Source organism: Ctenocephalides felis, unplaced genomic scaffold, assembly GCF_003426905.1.
Source record: "Ctenocephalides felis isolate EL2017-DRISC unplaced genomic scaffold, ASM342690v1 CF-g0.4_SCAFFOLD_01170, whole genome shotgun sequence".
Lineage (NCBI taxonomy): Eukaryota > Metazoa > Arthropoda > Insecta > Siphonaptera > Pulicidae > Ctenocephalides > Ctenocephalides felis.
The window spans coordinates 77,776,861-77,799,360 of NW_020537324.1; the positions used below are offsets into that span (position 1 = coordinate 77,776,861).

Genomic DNA, 22,500 nt, shown 5'->3' on the forward strand with positions numbered 1-22,500 from the left:
ATTTCTAAAATGTTAATATTTGGAATATGAAATATGATTTTTTTTATAGCCTATAACCTAAGTTTCTATAAATGCAAGCAGTGAGCCAATAAAATTCAAAATCGGTTCAGTACTTTAGGAGAACATTCCGCTCATACATCGTGACATGTACCTTAAATATAAATATATTCTCAAATATATATATATAATATATATATATATATATATATATATATATAATATACAAAAAGTGCATGATTTTTGTGCAAAAAAACGCACCCGATGTCAGCTGCCGGTCACATGTTGCGAATGACTTCTGTCGGAAAACGCCGGCAGAGCCTTGAGGTAGGACTTCGTTCGAGATTTTACTGAAAAAAAAAACAGATAATAATAATAAGGAGAGAGAGAAATAGATTAAAATCAATAAAATAAAATAGATGAAGAAAAAATACACTAAATACGTAAACTCGGAAACAAAATTTAATATTTTAAAATTGAATAAATGATTGTTTTTGCACCTAATTATGGTGGAACTTAAGGCGATAATGCACCTTGCATAATTTAATTAACCTTGCCCACCCCTGTTCTTACATTTTGAAATATTTGGTCTCGATCCCGCATAATACGCTTTTCGCTTAAGGCGCCTTTCTAGAACTGTTTTTTATATCATCTTAAAGATTTAATAAAATTATATTCCGAAAAAAGAAAAAATATTCTCTGACAATTTTTTTTTCTGTTATGCTGATTTCTCACTCATAAAATTTCTCACTCGTTCATTCAATTACTTGCTCATTCTACAATTCTTACCCAGAGTGTTAAATTCTTGGTCAATCTTTTAATTTCTAGACAATTTATATAATGTCTCACTCACAAAATCATCCAATTCGTCAAACATTCATTTAACTACTTACTGATTTATTCAATTCTAACTCAATTCAAATTTTTATTCATTCTTTCAAATTGTCACTGTTTTATTAAATTTTGCGCTAATTTATTTAATTTCTCATTCATTCATTAAATTTTTTATCGATTCGTTCAATTATCAAATATTTGCCCCATTACTCACCCAATAAATCAATTTTTCACTAATTTAGGCAATTTCTCACTCATTTATGCAAGTTCTCACTGATTCATACAATTTCTCACTCTGTTATGCAACTTCTGACTCTTTTGTGCAATTTCTCATTTATATAATTTTTCACTCTTTTATGCAATTTTACACTCTTTTAAGCAATTTCTTATTCTTTCAGACAATTTCTCACTCTTTTTTGCAAATTCTCACTCGTTTATGCAAATTCTCACTGATTTATACAATTTCTACTCTTTTATTCAATTTCTCACTCGTTTTTTTATTTACTCGCTCATTCTATAATTTCTCACCCCCATTCTAATTTTTCGACAATTTATTTGATTTCTTCATCTTTTATTCAATTTCTTACTCATTCATTTAAAATCTTTTGTATTCTCTGAATTAAATCTCTTGAATTAATTACTCGCTCATTCATTCATTCGAATTTTTATTAATTTTTTTCAAACACTATTTTTTTTCAATTTCTCACTCCTTCAATCATTTTCTACTTATTTATTCTTTCAAGTTCTTACTCGTTTAATAAAATTTTTATCTATTTTATCTCTTGTTTCTCAATTATAGAAATGTTATAAAAAATATTTAAAGAAAAAGACAGAACTTGCCGAATTTTAGTCTACAACCCACTTCCCATTTTTCTTACTATTAAAATTTATATACAATCTTATCTTGTTTTATAAATATTTGTACAAAAAAATCTATCAGTTCATATTTATTTTCGCACATAAAAAATTTTTCCGATAACTTTGCGTCATGCTCGTTCGATTTTCTCTGATATCGGGTTTTAATGCGGATCGTAAAAAATCTATTTTTGATGTTACTTGGATTAAATTAAGCCGCTAAAATAAATATACATAAAATATATACACATACTATATATATATATATATATATATATATGTATATATATACAATTTTTATTAAGGTTTGTGTCCAAGTATTAAAAGCAAAATTAAGATCTAATTAATTGCCCGTAGGGTAGTTATAGAAATGGGCCGAAAATCTAAAATGAAAATTTTTGCATTTCTCGACGTTTTGAAAGTTTCTAAACATTTTGCCATTACGAACAATCAGTTCGTAATGACGTGAACAAGTGGTTATAAGTTTTTGGCAAAGGTAGACCCAGCGGTTTCGGAGAAACACAGCTAAATGTAAAAAAATAGCAGTTTTTATGAGAACTAAGCGTCCGATTTAAATGATTCAAAGAACTGTCTGCTTGTTTCGACAAAATAACTGCTTTTGGGAAAAAAAATTCCTTCTAATTTTTTTTTTTTTTAAATATTTTTGTAATTTTAGATTAAAAATTCAAAAAATGACCCAAGCTAAGCAAAAATGTTTTCGCAAGTGCGTTTAGACTGTTTATGTAAATCTTTTCTATCTATTGAAAATGTGAAAATGCCGCCAAGCTAAGCACAGTATAAGTGAAAATGTCGCACAGAATTATTTGCAAATGCGTATAGACTGTGACTATATAGGAGCACTTTTTCAATTTTGTGTAAATTAGGCAACTAATTTATTTTTTTGAAATTGAATTCGCAATGAAATGACGATTGTTAATGTTCTGGAGATAAATTGATTTATTTATGATTTACATTTGATTTGCTCAGATACAACAAAAGATAGCAAAAATAATGAAAGTTACCCAGTATTTGTAAAAAATATATTTGAAAACGTTTAAAATTTCTCGAATATTTCATTACGGTACGGGAAGTTTCAGCAATTTGCCTTAAGGCACGATGCCATAAACCACTAGTTTTTTTATATGCCCTCTATAAGTTTAGAATAAAATTTGACATTAGTTCATGAATAGATATACAGCTTACAACAAAAATAACAACTATGAATAAAAAACGTATATAATTTTAAAAACGTGTCCCAAGGGAAACCGGTAGGCGTAAAAAGCCTTTAACCTCAAACGAGGGGTAGATTCAGGTTGGTGACAAAATCCGCGTACCGGTTTTACATGAAACACTCAGAAGCAAACGACGAAATGTGAGGTTTATTCATAAATAAACATTGCTGTTATATATATATATATATATATATATATATATGATTTTAGTACAATTTATCAAAAGAATATTCTTGTTATATAATTATAAGTTTCACTCAACACAGTATATGTACTTTTATATGAAATATTCATAAAATATTAAAATAAATCGCATTCTTTTTAAATCTATAAAGATAAACTGAAGTGCCTTCATTACTCATAAAACAAGATAAGATAATTTAATTAATTTAATTAATAACATTGTATCTTATCATTTTGTACTGCAAGATAAAATAATACACCTAATGTATAGACACGAACTTTGATGTACGTTTAGTTGCAAACAAGCAGGCGGAATAAATGAGAAGAATTTATCTAGATAACTGGATTAATTAATTAATAATTAAGTCTTTAGTAATTAATAACACTATTATAATGCTTTCACTACGCACTATACTATTATCACTATTATTACTAATGGGAAACATTTTACATCGACTAACAATAATTATGTATTTAAAAATATTGTTAGTTATTTATATATAACTAATATTATTTTGAAAAATAAGAATGGTTTATCTACTCACCGTTTTCCCATGACTTTTGTATTTAAAAATTTAGTATTCTCGAAGACCAGTTCACTGCCTTCCGTTGGAGTTATGGAGAAGTTTCCTGTTCTTCTACGACGGACATCAGCCCTAGAAAATAATTGAATATTAATAATATATATATATATATATATATATATATATATATATGTTCTAATGTTTTAATTATAATACAAGAGATTTAAAGAATAATAAATATTGTAAAGCGAGAAATGTTCCATCGAGAAGTTTTTGATTCAAGTATTTTAAATCCTTTTATATATATATATATATATATATATATATATATATATATATTGGTGTGTCTGTATTTCAATAGTGATTTTCCTATAAGAAATCTAAAGAGATTTTAATTCAATTGTGTTTTCAAGGTCTTCGAGAGGTTAACTATTTAACTGCTATAAAATACTTGTGTGCTTATACATGTATATATATATATATATATATATATATATATATATAGTCATTTACAACTATTTAGTCAAAGTTGTAAAATAATAAAATCTATTTCTTGTATGGAATAATAACAGAATTCTAGCAAAGCTAAAAAAATTCTATTATCTTTTCAACAAATCATAATCTAGATAAAAAACTAGTGGGGCGCATGGCATCGTGCCTTAAGGCAAATTGCTGGAACTGCCCGTACCAAAAATTATTTTTGTTAAAAAAATTAACATTTTTGAAAAAAAATTACTCTGAAACAATTAGATTTTTGAGAAACTATAAAATTTTGACAAAAAGTTACCATTTTTTGAAAAAAAAATTTTTTGAAGAAAAATTATTCTGAACTTTTTTTCAAAGCAATCGTACTGCTTCAACTGCATAGAGACGAAATATCGAAGCGCGTAAGCGCCGCGTCGCCGTCTAACGGATAAACACTGGTACGGAAATTAATGCTCAAATTGTGTGATTTACTTATTTATTCAATAGAAAAAAATATTTCAAGCTTATGAAAAGCTTTATAAGGTCCTGTAGTTTATTGTTTTTTAAATAAATGTCAGTATATTGAAAATTGAATGAGATTATATATATATATATATATATATATATATATATAATGTGTATATAAATGGATTAAACTGTTCAGAGTGACATTATCCACTTAAATCCATTTTGCAATTGTCACTCTGTGCTAAAAATAACTACAAGACCCCATTCATATATTAAATATAAACTGATTTATATATATATATATATATATATATATATTTAAATAAATAAATAAATATTAATAAACTCACCCTTTTACTGCAACACTGGCACCATTTCCAAAATCCGTCTTCATTTTGCCAAAACACTTTTAAAATTAACTTTTAAAGTGCAATTAATTTAAAGTTTATTTAAATATTAACACTCATAACTTTTTATACGAATTAACACTTATGCAAATAAATAACATGACTAACTACAATTAATTTAAAATAAAATTAACACTAAAAACATGAAGGTTTTTTTTATTAAAATTATAAATCTGTAAGGAAAATTTTCAAGGATAATAATTATTTTATTAATATTTCATATATATATATATATATATATATATATATATTTAATAATAATATTCGCTTTATATATATATATATATATATATATATAAAGCGATAAGTTTTTCTTCAGATGGTGAAATAATATGATAAAATTGTTTTAGGCATCCATCCAGTAATTAAAAACAGTTTTATTGAAAGAAAATGTTTTTATTCAAAAAACATACGTTTCGGGTCTTGATTTGACCCATCTTCAGTGCTACAATTAATTATATCAGGGTTACAATTTAAAACAATATAAAAAATACATAATTACAGACAAAAATAAATAAAAACATGTAAAGAAACATAAATCTAACCAATTTAATAAATTTGTTTTATAACAAATATATATTGTGAAAGTATATATGAAGAACAAACATAGAATAAACAAATGTAAAGAAACTCACCATACAAATAAATTTGGAAAAAAAAACACAAAAACAACACAAAATTGCACGAAAATATTATGAAACAACAAATTGATAAAACGTCGAGTTATGATAAATTTTAAATAATTGTAAAATTAAAATAAATAATATATTTTATTATAAAAAAGCTTATTCCAAAAGAACATGTTGTCAGCTTGGAGTATGTGTTACATGTAAAATTTGTGCGTACGTGTTTGCGGAAAATGAATAAAAACATTTTCTTTCAATAAAACTGTTTTTAATTACTGGATGGATGCCCAAGAACAATTTTATCATATATATAAATATAAATATATATATATATATATATATATATATACTAGCTGACCCGGCAAACGTTGTTTTGCCATCAAAAATATTTTGCCGCTTTGCAGAAGTTCTTATAATATACATGATATATTAATAATAATGTTATATTTTTATTACACAAATTTCTTTACATTTCGATAATTAATTCCAACGCATCATAGTGTTTTGTTTATTTTAATTTTATTTATGTCAAATAGTGAAATATTTTCTTTAATCAATGAATAAATTAGATTTTAGTCTGAATCAACGCAGTACCATTATCTAAATATATAATTTTTTATATAAATATCAGATTTTTTACTTTTGCATTTAATTTAAAAATATTGAATGTCAAATTTATATATCCAATATGCACTAAATTTTTAAATGCCAAAATATTTTCTTCTTGGTCGAAATTATAATATATATATATATATATATATATATATATATATTAGGTTGTCAAATATCTCCCTTCCGCTTTTTTGCTATTGGTTTATAATACAAAAAGGCGGAAGGGAGATATTTGACAACCTAATGTATATATACAAGTTGAAAAAATATTGTTTTTGTTGACGTAAAATTTTATTTTCATGAACAGTTGAAAATTTTATTTTCGCTTCGAGGCGAAATGCCACTTACACCTAATTTATATTTATGATTATTTTAATTTATATAATTTAAATCAATTGTCAATTTATTTTAATTCAAAATTTTTATATACATATATATTTAATTTTTTATATTTAATATCAATATTATTTACATTAAATTTATTTATTGATTTGTATAATTTTATATTTATTTAGTTTATGTTTTTAATATAATGATTGAATAAAAAAAAGTAATTTAATTCATTTTTTTTTAACTTACAACACCAAAAGTCATTTTACAACGACCACACAGAAAACCGATGATTTTCTTCAAAGTTTTTCAAACTTGGTAATTAAAACGAATATTTATTTATTTATTTGTTTATTTATTACTGATGTAGAATGTTTTAGATGATTTTTATTATTAAATCACTTTTATTTTTTTTCACGTTTTAGATTCGTGAACCACTGACACGCAATAATTTCTCAATTGAGTCTCTTGAGCTGATGGTGAAAAACGGTCCAGAGGCGGAGGCTGGACAAATAAATGGATGGATAAGGTACAGGGGTTGACCATTAAAAAAATAAAAAAAATATTAATGAATGAAGAAATAGATAGGCATAAAGTTGTAATTGTTTTTGTTAAATTTAAAAGTTGGTGATATTCAAAAAAAAAAATGCGCATATCATGTTCGGATTTTAGTTATGTGTAGATAGAACAAAACGATTTAGTGATTTATTACAAAGACTTAATTTTTTCCGAATTTGCGATAAATGAGTACATAACAAAATTATGATCAAAATCACCAAAAAATCGCTTAATATCTTATTTAAGGTGCACAACTAGTGTGAAATTTTCAAAAAACCGAACTTTCAATTTTTCCATATTTCGATAGGTTATACCTTTAAAAATAACATACCAAAATTTTAAATCGATATCTTAAACAGTTTTTGAGTCACAGCCATTTAAAGAGTACATATATAGTATATAGTATAACGATCATTTTATCTTTAAACGCGTTTTTCTCAAAACAGCATTTTCCGAATTTGCTGCAGCGATTACTCAAAAACAAATGCTCCGATCACTATCAAATTTTTTTTACATGTTCTATATACAGTTCTTTGTAAAATGAACTATCGATTTTTTGATCGGATTAAAAATCGAATTTTGACCGGAATCAATTGCAGCAGTAAAGGGCCTTTTTTTGTCGCACTGTTGGAGATCGACAATAACTTAAAAAATATTTAATTTTTTTCTTCAAAAATTTTACTATGTATTCTTAAAACATGTATAAATATATTCCTAAAATTTTGAAATGATTGATAAAGTAGTTTTTTTAATATGAATTCCCAAAAATCACCTTTTTTTAGGCGGTTTCACTACGTACCCCTTAATGTTAAAGATTTTAAAATTTACAAAAGATACAATAAATACCACTAAATTTATAGATCACCAAAAACAAGTCAGTATAGAATACTGACTGAATAAAGTTGTATTTTCAATTTCTATTTTAAGGTATACCGAGATGCTGTAGGGATTTATGATATAAGAATGAAATGTAGATTATTCAATTCCAAACATATTCGCTAAATATCTCATTTATATTAAACTGGCGGTTTTGAAGTTACAAGAGATATAATAGATAAATCAGTTCATATTGCTAGTATAAATAATATTGAACCTTCAAATACATTTTTAAGGTATTCCAAATTGCTGTAGGGATTTATAATACAAGAATAAAAAGTGCATTATTCAATATTGTTTAAATTCGTTTGATATCTTTTTCATGTCATATTCATATCACTTTGAAAGTTATAAGAAATATAATAGATAAATGCACTACAAATTCGTCTATTTACATGTACTATAAAAATATATATTAAGAGGGTATTCTAGTGTAGAAATTCAAAAAAATCGATTTTTTTATTTCATATTTTCAAACTTTAACTATCTAAGAATATGGGTACGAGAAGGTTTTTAAGAATTTGAATTATTTTCGGAGATATAGGCATTTTACTGACTCGGTCTCTATACTGGGGTGGCTTCACACAAAACTTTAAATGCGTTTCTTTCAGAACAGACTTTTTCAGTACTGTTGACACGATTTCTCGAGTTCTACTCGACCGATTCACTTGAAATGTTCAGAGAGTCTTGTTTATAGACCTATCTATAGCCCGAACTGAGATTATCCCCAAATTTCAATTTTTACTATTTTTAAAAAACTCGAGAAACTCAAAAAACAGTAAAAAGAACACTTTTTTTTCAAACAGTCGCCAATTTGTAAAAAAATCATTTTTTTTACTCATTATTAGTTCGGTTGATTGCGACATCATTGTAGATTAATAATATATTTATTTTTTGCATTTCCGATGGGTGAGAGGGCTGAAATCATGTCAAGACTGAGGTGCCAATTTTTTGAGACCACCCGCTTCATCAGCTGCCAGTTTTTACAATTTTCAACTTTTTTATTTTTCAATTTTTGTTATGTATTTTAATAATATTAATAAACAAGTGGTAAAAAAAATGGATAGTTAAAACATTCATTGCTTTCTTTTACGACACTTTAAAAATGACCTAAAATTCATCGCCTACACTAGAATACCTCCTTAAGGCACCGAAGATAAATAAATATAAATATGTAATGGCATTATCAAAAAAAAAATTAAATAAAGGAATGAATAAAAATAAATATACCATTTTCCTTGTTCAAAAAGAAATGTAGGACTTAAATAGTTAAATTTTAGTTCATTTGTATTATTGTGAGAACCTCGGTGTATAATAGTCATGAATAATATTTTTACATCTCAAAGGAAAAGTTTAGCTTCCACTAAAAAAGCGAATTGCTAATTTTATGCCAAGTCATTCTGAATCGTTTGGCACCGAAATTGGAAAAACAAAGTATGTGTGTGTGAGTTAAAATTTGACTTTTCGTCCACGTTTTCTTAAAAACGGCTGAACAGATTTCAAATATTTAAAAGCCCTTCGACATATTTCGATAAGGGCTAGCGTTTGTCAGTTTTGCGCAAGAATCCACCGAGCCATTTCTTTACAAATAGCAAGAGAAGTGCAACAATTTTCGTCAACGGTTTTAGGTAAAAATCATGCACCAATTTTGAAAATTCAAAAACAGTTTGGAAAATATCATTTGAGAATTGTCTCGATCGGTTTTTGGTCAACAAAGTGCAAGCCCTGTCGTTAAGGTTAATAAAAGTCTACGTGTGTCAATTTAGTTCCAACTAAACTTTTAATGGAGCACACGCTACCGACACATGAGACACAAACACACAAGAACATACATACATACATTTAATTTAGAGGAATACAATATATACACATACACACATAAACATACACACTTGTTGCACTCAAAATCTATGTAATTTATCAAATTCATACTTCATATTTTTTGCGTCATTTATGAGAAACTATCGTCTTATATTTAATCGTGTTAACGAAACTTTGACAAACCCTCAATTTTTTTTATTAAAATTCATGTAACTTTAAAAAAAATTAGTCAATCAAAATCATTAATAAATATTTTTAAATTTAAAATCAAGTTTTAAGTAAAGTTAAAAGAATATTATAAAGAAAATCTAGATAAATAAATTAAGCCAAAGTATAAATGTAAAAATGAATATACGTATGATTGAAATATAGAATAAATGATATAGAATGTTGTTATAACCATATTATATACATATATATAATAATGGCATGTAGAAAACAAATATATACTATTGTATAGATATTTTGTACGATTTCTCGTACCAGACACTTCCGTCTGTTTGAGATGTACAAAATTTATATTATAATTCAAATAAAAAAATATAAATATTATATCAAAATATTTTTTATATAGTTTAATTCAAGATATTATTCTCAATCCAAGTCACACAGATTAAATTTTCTTCATTATTTTAACATTTTGCACAGTATGGTTATTTTTCAGAATTTTAACAAAAACAGCGAAATCAAATGCTCATTTTCAAAGAACATTTGTTTTGATTTCGATTTCTAGTTCAAGGCACGATATATATATATATATATATATATATATATATACATTATCTGTGTGTATAAATATTTCGTAATTACAGAAATAATTTAAATTTCTATTGTTTAATCAAGATTAATAAATAACAAAGAGTCGCACTCTGGATCTATTTTTATCTTGTTGTGTTGTTTTCCATGGAACAACAAATTAATTTCAATTCAATTAATTTTCTATAATTAGGACACACATACATATACACATACATACACACATGCATACATACATACAAATATAAATATATGTTATATATGTATACGAGGTGTGTTCAAAAAGTACCCGGAATTACTAATAATTAAATTTCGCGGGTCTGGAGTGTCTGATTGTCAAAATTTTTTTTTTATTGTGTTGGTATACATGCCCCTAAAGTATGATGAAATTTTCAGCTATATTCACTGTTTACTTTGTCTGTGGTAGTCGCTAAGGTTCGACGTGTTTTTCTGAGCTCGGCGATTTTTACAATGGAAGAATTGAAAAGTCAAAGAATTTGTATTTGTACCAGATATGGCTCCGTGTGACTTTTTCCTATTCCCAAAGTTGAAGAGACCCATGAAAGGACGGCGGTTTTCCTCGATTGAAGAAAATCGCTGAGAGTGCTCAAGGACATAACAAAAAGTGAATATCATGCTTCGAAAATTGGAAAAAACGCTGGCATAAGTGTATTATATCTGGGGGGGACTACTTTGAAGGGGACCACATTAATGTAGACGAATAAATAAATATTTTTTTGAAAAAACGAAAATTCCGGGTACTTTTTGAACAGACCTCGTATATAGCGTTCACCAAACACATCATTCATATTAATCGAATGGTTTAAAATTTATTAAAGATTTATTAATACAGGGACTCTACTGCCAAACAAATTATTTATCCATCTTTAGTAGATAAAAAAGAACTCTACTGATGAGCAGATTAATAATAGAACGAAACTTAAAAAAGGAACTCTATTAACAAACAATTTTTTTTACTATCTTTAGGAGATGAAAAGGGACTCTACTGACGAGCAAATTAATAATCGACCTTGAAACTTAAAAAAGTGAACAATACTGTAAAACATTTTTTTTAACTACCTTTAGGAAATAAAAACAAACTCTACTGACTGAAAAGAGACTCTACTGACGAGCAAATTATCTTTTTTTAGGGAATGAGAAATAACTCTACTAACGAGCAAATTATCTATCTTTAGCAGATGAAAAGGACTCAACTGACAAGCAAATCATATATTTATCACTAGAAGAAATTTAAGAAAAGGACTCTACTGACGAGCAAATTATGCATCTATCTTTAGGAGATGGAAAATGATCTAAATAATAAAACTAGTTGGGTGTATGGCATCGTGCCTTAAGGCAAATTGCTGGAACTTCCCGTACCAAAAATTATTATTTTTTTAAAAACGATTGACATTTTTTGAATTTTTTTTTTTTTTTTTTTTTTTGTAAAAATAATGTTTTCTTCATTTTGGCATATTTTGGAAGATCTGAACTTTTTTCAAAGCAATCGTACTGCTTTAACTGCATGGAGATAAAATGTAAAAGCGCGTAAGCGCCGCATCGCCATCTAACGAATAAACATTGGTACGGAACCCATAGGAATGTAAACAAAATTTATACTTATTGTTAAAATCTCTATAAAATATCTGATAATTTGATGTGCATATGTCTAATGATCATTTTTGACCGCCAAATGGCATTTTTTTTAAACTTTTTTCGTTAGATCTCCGAAACCGCTAGACCTGCCTTTATGAAAATTTGATCAATTCTTCATCTTGTCAATACAAGTCAAATGTTTTTTGAATTATTAAAATCGGACGCTCCGTTCTCTTAAAAACTGAGTTACCGTTTTCGGCACTTTTTGCCCCGTATCTTTGAAACGGCTGGACCTGCCTTCGCCAAAAACTAATCAGCACGTCTCCTTATCAATACAAATCGAATGCTTTTTGAATTATTCAAATCGGTTGATCCGTGTTCCCGAAATCGTCGACGAAAATTTGTATCCGCACATACATACACACACGTACATACATACACACACACACACACACACATACATCCATTTTTTCTAAGGTATGCCAAAATGTTCAGAAACCTCTGAAACGTAAAGATATATAAAAATTTTCATTTTCGATTTTTTTTGCGATTACTATAACTTGCCCTACGGGAAGTTAATAAAAAACTTAGGTCCTTATAAAAAGAGTATCATACGATTCCTTTATCTAAACAAATCTATATTTTTCTAACTATATACAAATGATTTAATAATAAAATAAAACAAAATTCTTACATTACATACAATCGTGTTCGTTCAGGAATAAGAGTTGGCCTTGTGCTTTGGTAAAAAGGTAAATCCATCGGGAACAGGTCCCAAAAGCATTTCACTTAATTTAATCCAGTCTTTACAATTATTCGAAGCCATCATTGTCTCCAAATCATCCCGTCCACGATAAAGGGGTGGCCTTTCATTAATTTTTTGTGGAGGCCTTTCTAGCAAACCCAGAGGCACATATCGGTAGAGAAATGATTGCCATTCTAATAGAAATCTGTAAAAAAAAAAATAATTAGAATTCGTCACAACAGTATATATTATAGTCATATAATCAAATAACCAGAAAGGGTCTGGGCTAGGGAATGCAATACCGGTATACCGGTATACCGAATTACCGGTAAACCGCCCGATTTTTCGGCGCTATTTTTACCGGTATTTACCCCAAAAATACCGGTATTTTTGGTATTTTCACATAATAAGCGCTATTTGATACATAATACACTAAAGTTTAAATTTCTCGGAACAAATTTATCATTAAATTCCATAATCGCATAAACAGCTATATCTTCAAGTGATTGTATAAGATAAACATATGTCAAATATTATCTCAACTCGTCATTAAATTGAATATTTATTGCTTTCCAAAGGGCTTCATATCGTGTTACAATAAATAGAATTGGACTGATAGATAATAATAGATGTTTGTTTCATCTTTTGTAAAAATGTAACGGTTTTTTAAGTGATATTTGCGCCAAAATATTTTATATCATACAGATTACCCCTGCGTAATCTTTATTTTTTTCTAACTTTATACATAATAATTATGATAATTAATAAATATTTTTGCTTTTTATTTCAATTATAAAATATAATTTTTCGAAAACGTTTCGTAGTTTGAAAATACTATAGAAGCATCACAATGTGATAAATAACAATACTCAACAATTATAGTAACTTATTATTTATCTTGACAAAATATCCGATATTAAATTAGTGTAGAATTTTTTTTTTTTAATATTGGAGATTATGCTAATTTAACACATACAGTTTATTATAATAATGTAATATGATCTTTTATGAGTTTTTGGTCTTTCTTACTCATAAGTTTGTTTTTGGTGAAAAGTTTTCAATATACTCGATAGTGATAATGAATTAATTAAATTGGATATAATTTTGTTAAATTATTATATAAAAATAAAAATTATTTTATTGTTTAGTTGAATATAGTTGTAGTTATATATACATTTGTTTATATTTGTACTAGTAACTTTCAATTTTGTTCACGTTTGTTTAAGATAATAAAAATACCGGTAATTTACCGGTATTCCGGTTTTAAAATGAAAAATTACCGAATTACCGGAATTGAAATTTTCCATCGGTATGCATTCCCTAGTCTGGGCGTGTTTCCATACAGAATCGGCCCCACCCTGGTATTTAAATTATTTTGATGCCATTTTATAGGTATTTTTGAAAAAAATCGAAATACCAAATTTCAAATCCGTAGCTCATCATTTGGCCGAGATATCAGTGAAACATGTGAAAGTGTTGGCCGCCTTTTTCAAACTCACTTTTTGTCGGAAATACGAGAGATATCGAAAAAATGTTAACGTCATTCTATTTGTACTGATCTTGTCTATGTTGTTCATAACAAATAATGTGAAAAAATTATTTGTTAGTGCGTGAAAAGATGAAAATGATTTTTCATTTTCCATTTTCTACCAGAAAATGACTACTTTTATATTAGCATCATTCGAAAGCCGGTACATTTTTCTTCTGTTATTCAAAAATTCATTTAAATCTAAGTGGAACTTTGGGTGAAAAGTTGGAAAAACTTAAGCTAGTACAAGCGCTACCGGTACAAGAACGCCCATATAATATAAAGTCGATTTGCAAGAGCGACGAGCAATCATAAGGCTCGACAAAATCTGTATATAAGTATGAAAATATTTATTAAAAACCAAAATTCATTTATATCTTGTTGATAAGTATATTCATTAGTCATAATAAAAAATCCAACGCGCCGAATAAAACAATAATTATTATTATTGATTATTTTCATTCGCCGTATAAGTTCTGACTATTTCAATGTATGAAAAACTAAAGATTTCAATATTTTTCATATATTTACGTCGGCAATAAAAAGTACTTTAATTTTAATTCATTACCTTTTTTGATTTTTTATGGTAAGTTATTGTAATGGGCCGAAAATCGAAATTGAAAATTTTTACATTTCTCGACGTTTTGAAGGTTTCTGAACTGAAAAGAGCTGATTAGTTTTTGGCGAAGGCAGGTCTAGCCGTTTCGGAAATACGGAGTGCAGAAAATAGAAATCGACTTTTTGAGAGAACGGAGTATCCGATTTGAATGATCTAAAAAGCATTCAATTAGTAATGATTGGGATAAGTGTTTATTAGTTTTCGGCAAAAGCAGGCCAAGCCATTTCGAAGATATGGAGCTATATATGTAAAAGATGACAGTTTTTGAGAGATCTAAGCGTCCGATTTAAATAATTCAAGGAACTTTTTGCTTGTCTTAACAAAATAATTGATTTTGGAAAAAAAATTGTATAATTTCTTTTTTTTTTTAGTTTTTTTGTATATCAAAAATAATTCAGATTTTATTTTTATTCTGACTAAAGTTCTAATATAACTTAAACAAATAATTTCAACTTTGCAATTCAGTTTATATAATTCTAATAAATATTAGACAAATGTTACAATATTTATTTATAATCTATTTGAAAACATTCAGTATTCCTCGAACATTTCGTTACGATACAGGACGTTCCAGCAATTTGCCTTAAGGCACGATGCCATACACCCCACTAGTTATAATTTATATAGTTATTAAATAAAAAATCGATAAAAATATATGTCAGAATCATTTCATAGCTATTCAACGCAAGTATATAAGTATTAAAAATATATTAAGTATTAAAAGTATATTACAAAAAATATATCTCTGTTGTTAAAATTATAATTATTATGGCTAACCAAATGACAACTATTATTTGTTCAGCGAATAGTAAAAACAATTATAATTATTTTTTCGATGTAACTACTATACAATTCTGCATCATCCACAGTTTTCTCAATTTAATTCCCTTTCTATGTAAATATTTATTGTACTGCTAGTAGTACTTGCAATTTTTCGATATTATGATAAAATTGTCACTAAAATGTGAAGTTATTGCAATTTCAGTCAAGTTCTAAATAGTGCACAGAAAAGAAAATATATTTTTTTGCAAAACTAATATCGATTCAAAAAATAATAATTGCTATTTTACCTATTCTCCATGGAAAACCACAATAATTATCGTTTGTGAAATTCTATGTGTAAACAAATTGCTCACAGAGATATATTTTTCAATGTACTTTCAATATATGAAAAATATTGAAATCTTTAGTTTTTCATACATTGAAATATATTAGTCAGAACTTATACGGCGAATGAAAATAATCAATAATAATAATTAGTATTTTTATTCGGCGCGCTGGATTTTTTATTATGACTAATGAATATACTTATATACAAGATATAAATAAATTTTGGTTTTTAATAAATATTTTCATACTTATATACAGATTTTGTCGAGCCTTATGCTTGCTCGTCGCTCTTGCAAAGCGACTTTATATTATATGGGCGTTCTTGTACCGGCAGCGCGCGTACTAGCTTAAGTTTTTCCAACTTTTCTCCTAAAGTTCCACTTAGATTTAAATGAATTTTTGAATAATAGAAGAAAAATGTACAGGCTTTCGAATGATGCTAATATAAAAGTAGTCAAAAGAGCCGCACTGGTAGAAAATGGAAAATGTGAAATCATTTTCACCCTTTCACGCACTAACAAATAATTTTTTCACATTATTTGTTATGAACAACATAGACAAGATCAGTATAAATAGAATGACGTTAACATTTTTTCGATATCTCTCATATTTCCGACAAAAAGTGAGTTTGAAAAAAGGGGCCACTTTCACATGTTTTCAGTGATATCTCGGCCAAATGATGAGCTACGGATTTGAAATTTGGTATTTCGAATTCTCTCAAAAATACCTATAAAATGGCATCAAAATTATTTAAATACCAGGGTGGGGTCGATTCTGTATGGAAACACGCCCATACCCTTTGTTACATAAAATAATTATAATTAATTATATTATATAAAATTTGTAAAATATTAACATAAGCCTTATTATACTGACGGCTTGTAAAATAAATTTAAAAAGATTAAATTTGTAGTTAATTTAATTATCCTTTACCTTCGGGTGTTTTCAACCCCCTTAGTATCGCTTCCCCAATGTTCCAAACCGTAATTGACATATTTTTTAAGGATTTCGAATCTTTCTTTGCTGGATATGTCGATGGCTTTCTGTTCTTTGATTTCTGTAAAAAGCCAGGGCTTGACGAGGGCTCCACGGCCTAACATTACTCCACTTATGTGTGGGGCCACACGCTAAAAAACAAATATATATATTAACTGACCTGGCAAACTTTGTTTTGTAATAAAAATATTTCTAGTATAAAATGTTTAGTATGATTGCAAATGTGATGCATAAGTGAAAGGAGCAGCTGCCAAAAATATATGAATAGTTTACCCACTGCAAAGCACGTCACATATAAATGTCCCTTAATAGTCTTTGCAAAAGCCAATCTAATATGAAACTGATTCTATTTTAATCGAATTGGCACATTTTCAAGTTTCAAGATTTTGATAAATCTCTTTTGCATTAAGTAATTTTTGAATCTGATAATTCATTTTTAAATCATATTGTTATGTGGCGTGCCCAAGCAATTTGACTGATATTCAAAAAAAATTGAGAGAGTGGAAAATTTTACAGCTTTACGAGATACATAAGAATTTTGCGGCTGCATCCGACTAGAAAGGGTTAATACTTAAGCTCTCTATTTGTCAGTAAAAATTGCTCTTTAGACAAACCGTTTATCGATTATGTACTGTTTGTGCGCATCGGGAAATATTTGTACAATAAAAAATTGGAAGAGGTGGTCAACCCTTAATGAAAATAAATTGTTTTTTTTAAGTAACATTTAAGTGTTTTCATATATTCAAAAAAAAAACTTAACTAAAACCATGTCAAATAATAGATCAAATTAAAATTAAAAGAAAATTGATTTCAAAATTAGATTCCAAAATGCTACCCTTGATAAAAATACATAGTTTTTCAAAGTAAAGATTATAATTTGGAATTATACAAATTTTCAAAAAAATGTTAGGGTTGATAAAAATGATCAAAAAATTTGAAAAAATGTTAGGAGTGCACAACCCTGAATAATTGTTGTAATAAGCATATTCATATAGGTACTCAAAAAAATCATAACTAAAATTAAGTCAAATAAAGTTCAAATTAAAATTAAAAGAAAATTGATTGAAAATTAGAAAAATATGGGTGAACAATCCTTGATAAAAATAAATAGTTTTTGGATTTAAAGAGAGTTCTATGTTCACTTCAATTTCAATTTATAGATAATTAAAATATAGATTAGTAAAAAATAAAAAATAAGTTAGGGTAGACAACCCTTGATAAAAATTAATGAATCTTCACTAAAATTATGTCAAATGAAGGTCAAACCAAAACTAAAAAAAAATTATTCAAAAATTAAAAAAAAATATAGGGGTAGACAACCCTTGATAAAAATAAATAGTTTTTTGAAGTAAATGTATGTTTCAATTTTAAATGATAAAAAATTAAAATAAAAAAAATTGATCCCAAAATTTAAAATAAATAGAGGTGGACAAACCTTAGTCACTGCATTGATAAAAATAAATAGTATTTCGAAGTAAAAAGAGTTGTATATATTTTGTTAATTCCGCAATAAAAAAATTAAAATAAATCCTAAAACTAAAAAAAAGGTATTGGGATTGGACAACCCTTAATAATAATAAATTGTATTTTAAAGTAAAATTTAAGATTTTTCTTTTCAAGCTCAAAAATCTGAACTAAAATTATGCCAAAAATATTCTATGACAGAACGCGGGATGAAAAATGATCGAATTACTAAAATAGCTATAAAAAAATAGGGGTTGGTGATAAAAAAGTAAAAATTTTGGGCTCTATGTAACTTTTAATCCCGCATTATAAAAAAATAAAAACAAAAAAATCCGTCTAAAAATTACAGAACCGTACATTGTGAGATGGATATTTTATATTTATATATATGTATATATAATTATACATATTTTATATTTATAAATATATATATATATATACATATATAATGTATAAAAAAATCTTACTTTGGCTTCAAGGTAATCCTGAAAGCTCAATATATCACCATTCCCGATGACTGGCATTTGATTTTCAACACTCGCTGCACATTTTTCAATATATTCCCAATCTGCTGTCCTCGTGTATCTTTGTTCTCTTGATCTACCATGAATCTGAAATAACAACAAAAATATAATTTATTACATATATATATATATATATATATATATATATATAAATATATATATATTATTTAAATATGACTCACAGTGGCGCAAGAAACTCCCCATTCTTTAAATTTAGGAAAATAATCATGAGCTACATTTTTATCCGCATAAACACCGGTTCGAGTCTTCACTGTTAAAGGGATGTCCATCATATCGACACAAGTTCGAATCATTCCTTCCAAAATGTTCTGAAATAAATAAAAAAAAACAATTTATAAAATTATTACTATAGATTTTTAATTATTATTACTATAGATTTTTAATTATCATTACTTACAGGTCTTCTAAGCAGAGCAGACCCTGCCCCATTTTGGTATATCAGTTCAATCGGACACCCCAAATTAATATCTACAAAGTCTATTGCACAATTCTCTTGCAAAACTTGTACGGCCTGTCCTACTAAATGGGCCTTGTAGCCGCATATTTGCACACCGAACAAATCCTCTGGGGAAATAAATTTTCATTAATATCTAATAATAATTTTTAACTTCCCGAAGGAGAAGTTTATGTTTTCATCAAAAAATCCGATTCGCTAATTTTATGTTTTCTCGACGTTTCAAGCCATTCTGAATCGAATGAGACCAAATTTAAGGGAAAAGTATGTGTGTGTGTGTATATGTGTGTGTGTGTGTGTGATAGATACCATAGTTTTCTAGGTCATACTAAAATATTACGGCCCTACGACAACTCGTTTAGCTTTAAAAATTCGTCAAAGTTTGCAAAAATTGGTATGGTTTTTTTGACATTTGTCAAAATTAGACCTTTGATCGACGTTTTCTCAAAAACGCCTGAACCGATTTCAGAAATTTAAAAGCCATTTGATGTATTTCGGTGAGGACTATCGTTTGTCAGTTTTGTGCGACAATCTGCCAAGCCGTTTCTTTGTAATTTGAAAAAAAGTGTTAAACATTTCGTCCACATTTAAGCTCATCCTACCGAACCGATTTTAAAAAATCAAAAACTGTTCGAAAGATATTAGTTGGGAATGATATTGATTAGTTTTAGGTGAAAATCTACTGAGCCGTTTTCTTGTAATTAACTGTTGGAAAAAAATTTAAGCCGATTTTTATGGAACTTTTTTTGGCGATATACTCATGGTCTTACTACAAGTAGTTTAATTTTAAAAATTCATCAAAGTTTGAAAAATACTAGTAACGCTTTTCAGTCAAATTAGACCTTCATCGACGTTTTCCCATAAACTACTAAACTGATTAGAAAAATTTAAAATTTAGGAAAAAGATAAAATGTTTGTCCACGGCTCGGCTCACAACACTGAATCCATTTTGAAAATTTAACAACGATTCTAAAAATCATGCTTAGAAATCGTACTGATTAATTTTCGGTAAAGATAGCTTTTTTGTAATTTTTTTGTTAAGTATTACTGTTCGACAGTTTTCTTGAAATTTTTTTTACGATATATGTCATTGTCTTTACAGAACATACTAAAAGTATTACGATCCTACAATAAGTCGTTTCACCATCACTCTTTGAAAAATTTATGAGCTTTCCTGGCATTTGTTAAGATCCGACGCTTTAGCAAAAAAGCCTGCGCGGATTTATAAAATTTGAAAATAGTTTTAAAGATATCATACTTTATCAGTAGTCGTGAATAGTTTTAAAGTATTGATTTTTGAAAATGTGCTTTTAGAAAATACTCCGAGTTAACGTGTTCGTTCGTTTTCAATTATGTGTAATAAATCCACTCGGAATACTTTTAATCGCTCATAAATTAATTTATTTTTTACTGATTAAGTCGATTATTTACACATATCGGGAAGTTCATGTAACTTGCCTCAAGGCTAAATACCAAACCAACTAGTTATATTATAATTTTTGGAATAAATTATGCATTATTGTAATACCTGATTCGTGCCGTTTGGCCAAAGCCCACTCCTGATTTGCACCTTGTATTATAGGAATACTTAGAGCCATTTCGCCGCAAGTGACATCAGCACCAAATTCTTTACATATTCTCCTACAAATAAAAAAAAATTGCAATCTCAATACATTAACTTAATATTTTTGTATGTAATACCTGAACGGAAGGTTTCCAACAGTCGTCAACGGACTTAAAAATAATTTATTTGACCAATCAATTTTGTTTTTCTCACACTTTCTTGTAGGTATGATGTCTTCATCGGTGACACAACCTAATCTTGCTTCTGCAGATTCTGTAATATTCGTCGTTTCTGATAAAACATTTGGTTCAGACGAACCATTTTGTTTTAAATCCTAGAAATTAAACAATTATATATATATATATATATATATATATATATATATATATATTTATTTATCTTATATATAAAAACTAGCAAACCCGACGAACTCCGTTTCGCCACCAGATGGTTTCGTAAATTCTTTTTTTAAAATGTTCATTGAAGTCCAAGGATGGTTCTTACGGCGAGAAAAATTCGAATAATCGTCGGAAAAACCCTAAAAACAGCCCTTTTCTTTTTCACATAAACGTTTTCTAACTAAAATCAATAGTTGAATCAATTTGAGTTTTATTGCTATTATATAAAGTTCATATTAAATTACAAGCACTCACTGTATACTCCTCCTCAACGATTATTCGGATTTTGATAAATGTTTCTGAAGTTTGTTAAGGAAATTTTCTAGGATGTATGTGCAATATTGTAGAAAAAAATCGAAAAATTGCAAAAAACGACATGTCATTGTTTGCATTGAAATCAAATAAAAACTATCATCTGCCAAAAATTTCAATTTACTCATGAACCTAGACAATATTAGAATATGTATAATAAATTTATGATTATGAATAAGAAAAATGAAATGTCTACATCATTATTGCCAAAAAGCAGCTGAGATGTGCCAGAAATTGAAATAATATAAAATACAGTATATGTATGGCAGATTGAAAGATACACATATGAACAAATATGACAAATTAATTCACTTAAAATATGAAATTAAGTATTGATCAGGGCCGGTCCTACCTTTAATCCAATGCATGCGAAAAATATGAGCGCACGCCTCAGGGGGCGCCAACACAAGATTCGGGTATTAAATTTTCAATATAGTTTTTTTTTTCAATATATAATTTCTTTGCATCTTTTACTTATCTTTCCACAATATATTTAAAATTCGTAAAAATTTCACTTTATAACAACAATTGGAAAAGTAAAGATGAATACATAAAAATCGGCCCTCACGATATCGTTTAGGAGAAGTTTAAAATGCAATTTTGGATATCTTAAATAATAAAAAAT

At 27.3% G+C, this 22,500-nt stretch overlaps 2 protein-coding genes across 2 annotated transcripts in view; both read right to left on the minus strand.

Annotated features, from left to right (window-relative positions):
- LOC113367664 overlaps window positions 1-5,045 on the minus strand; it is an 8,506-nt gene extending 3,461 nt beyond the window's left edge. The window contains exons 1-3 of the mRNA XM_026609251.1: window positions 4,909-5,045; window positions 3,647-3,757; window positions 259-347 (exon numbers count right to left, since the gene is read on the minus strand). Coding sequence (XP_026465036.1) covers window positions 259-347; window positions 3,647-3,757; window positions 4,909-4,952 — 244 coding nt within the window. The 5' untranslated portion in view covers window positions 4,953-5,045. The remainder of the gene's footprint in view (window positions 1-258; window positions 348-3,646; window positions 3,758-4,908) is intronic.
- Window positions 5,046-12,855: 7,810 nt separating this feature from the next.
- Window positions 12,856-22,500, minus strand: part of LOC113366379 (tRNA-dihydrouridine(47) synthase [NAD(P)(+)]-like) — an 11,009-nt gene continuing 1,364 nt past the window's right edge. Inside the window, exons 4-10 of the mRNA XM_026607979.1 lie at window positions 21,303-21,499; window positions 21,130-21,242; window positions 19,545-19,711; window positions 19,309-19,455; window positions 19,070-19,213; window positions 17,076-17,269; window positions 12,856-13,090 (exon numbers count right to left, since the gene is read on the minus strand). Coding sequence (XP_026463764.1) covers window positions 12,856-13,090; window positions 17,076-17,269; window positions 19,070-19,213; window positions 19,309-19,455; window positions 19,545-19,711; window positions 21,130-21,242; window positions 21,303-21,499 — 1,197 coding nt within the window. The remainder of the gene's footprint in view (window positions 13,091-17,075; window positions 17,270-19,069; window positions 19,214-19,308; window positions 19,456-19,544; window positions 19,712-21,129; window positions 21,243-21,302; window positions 21,500-22,500) is intronic.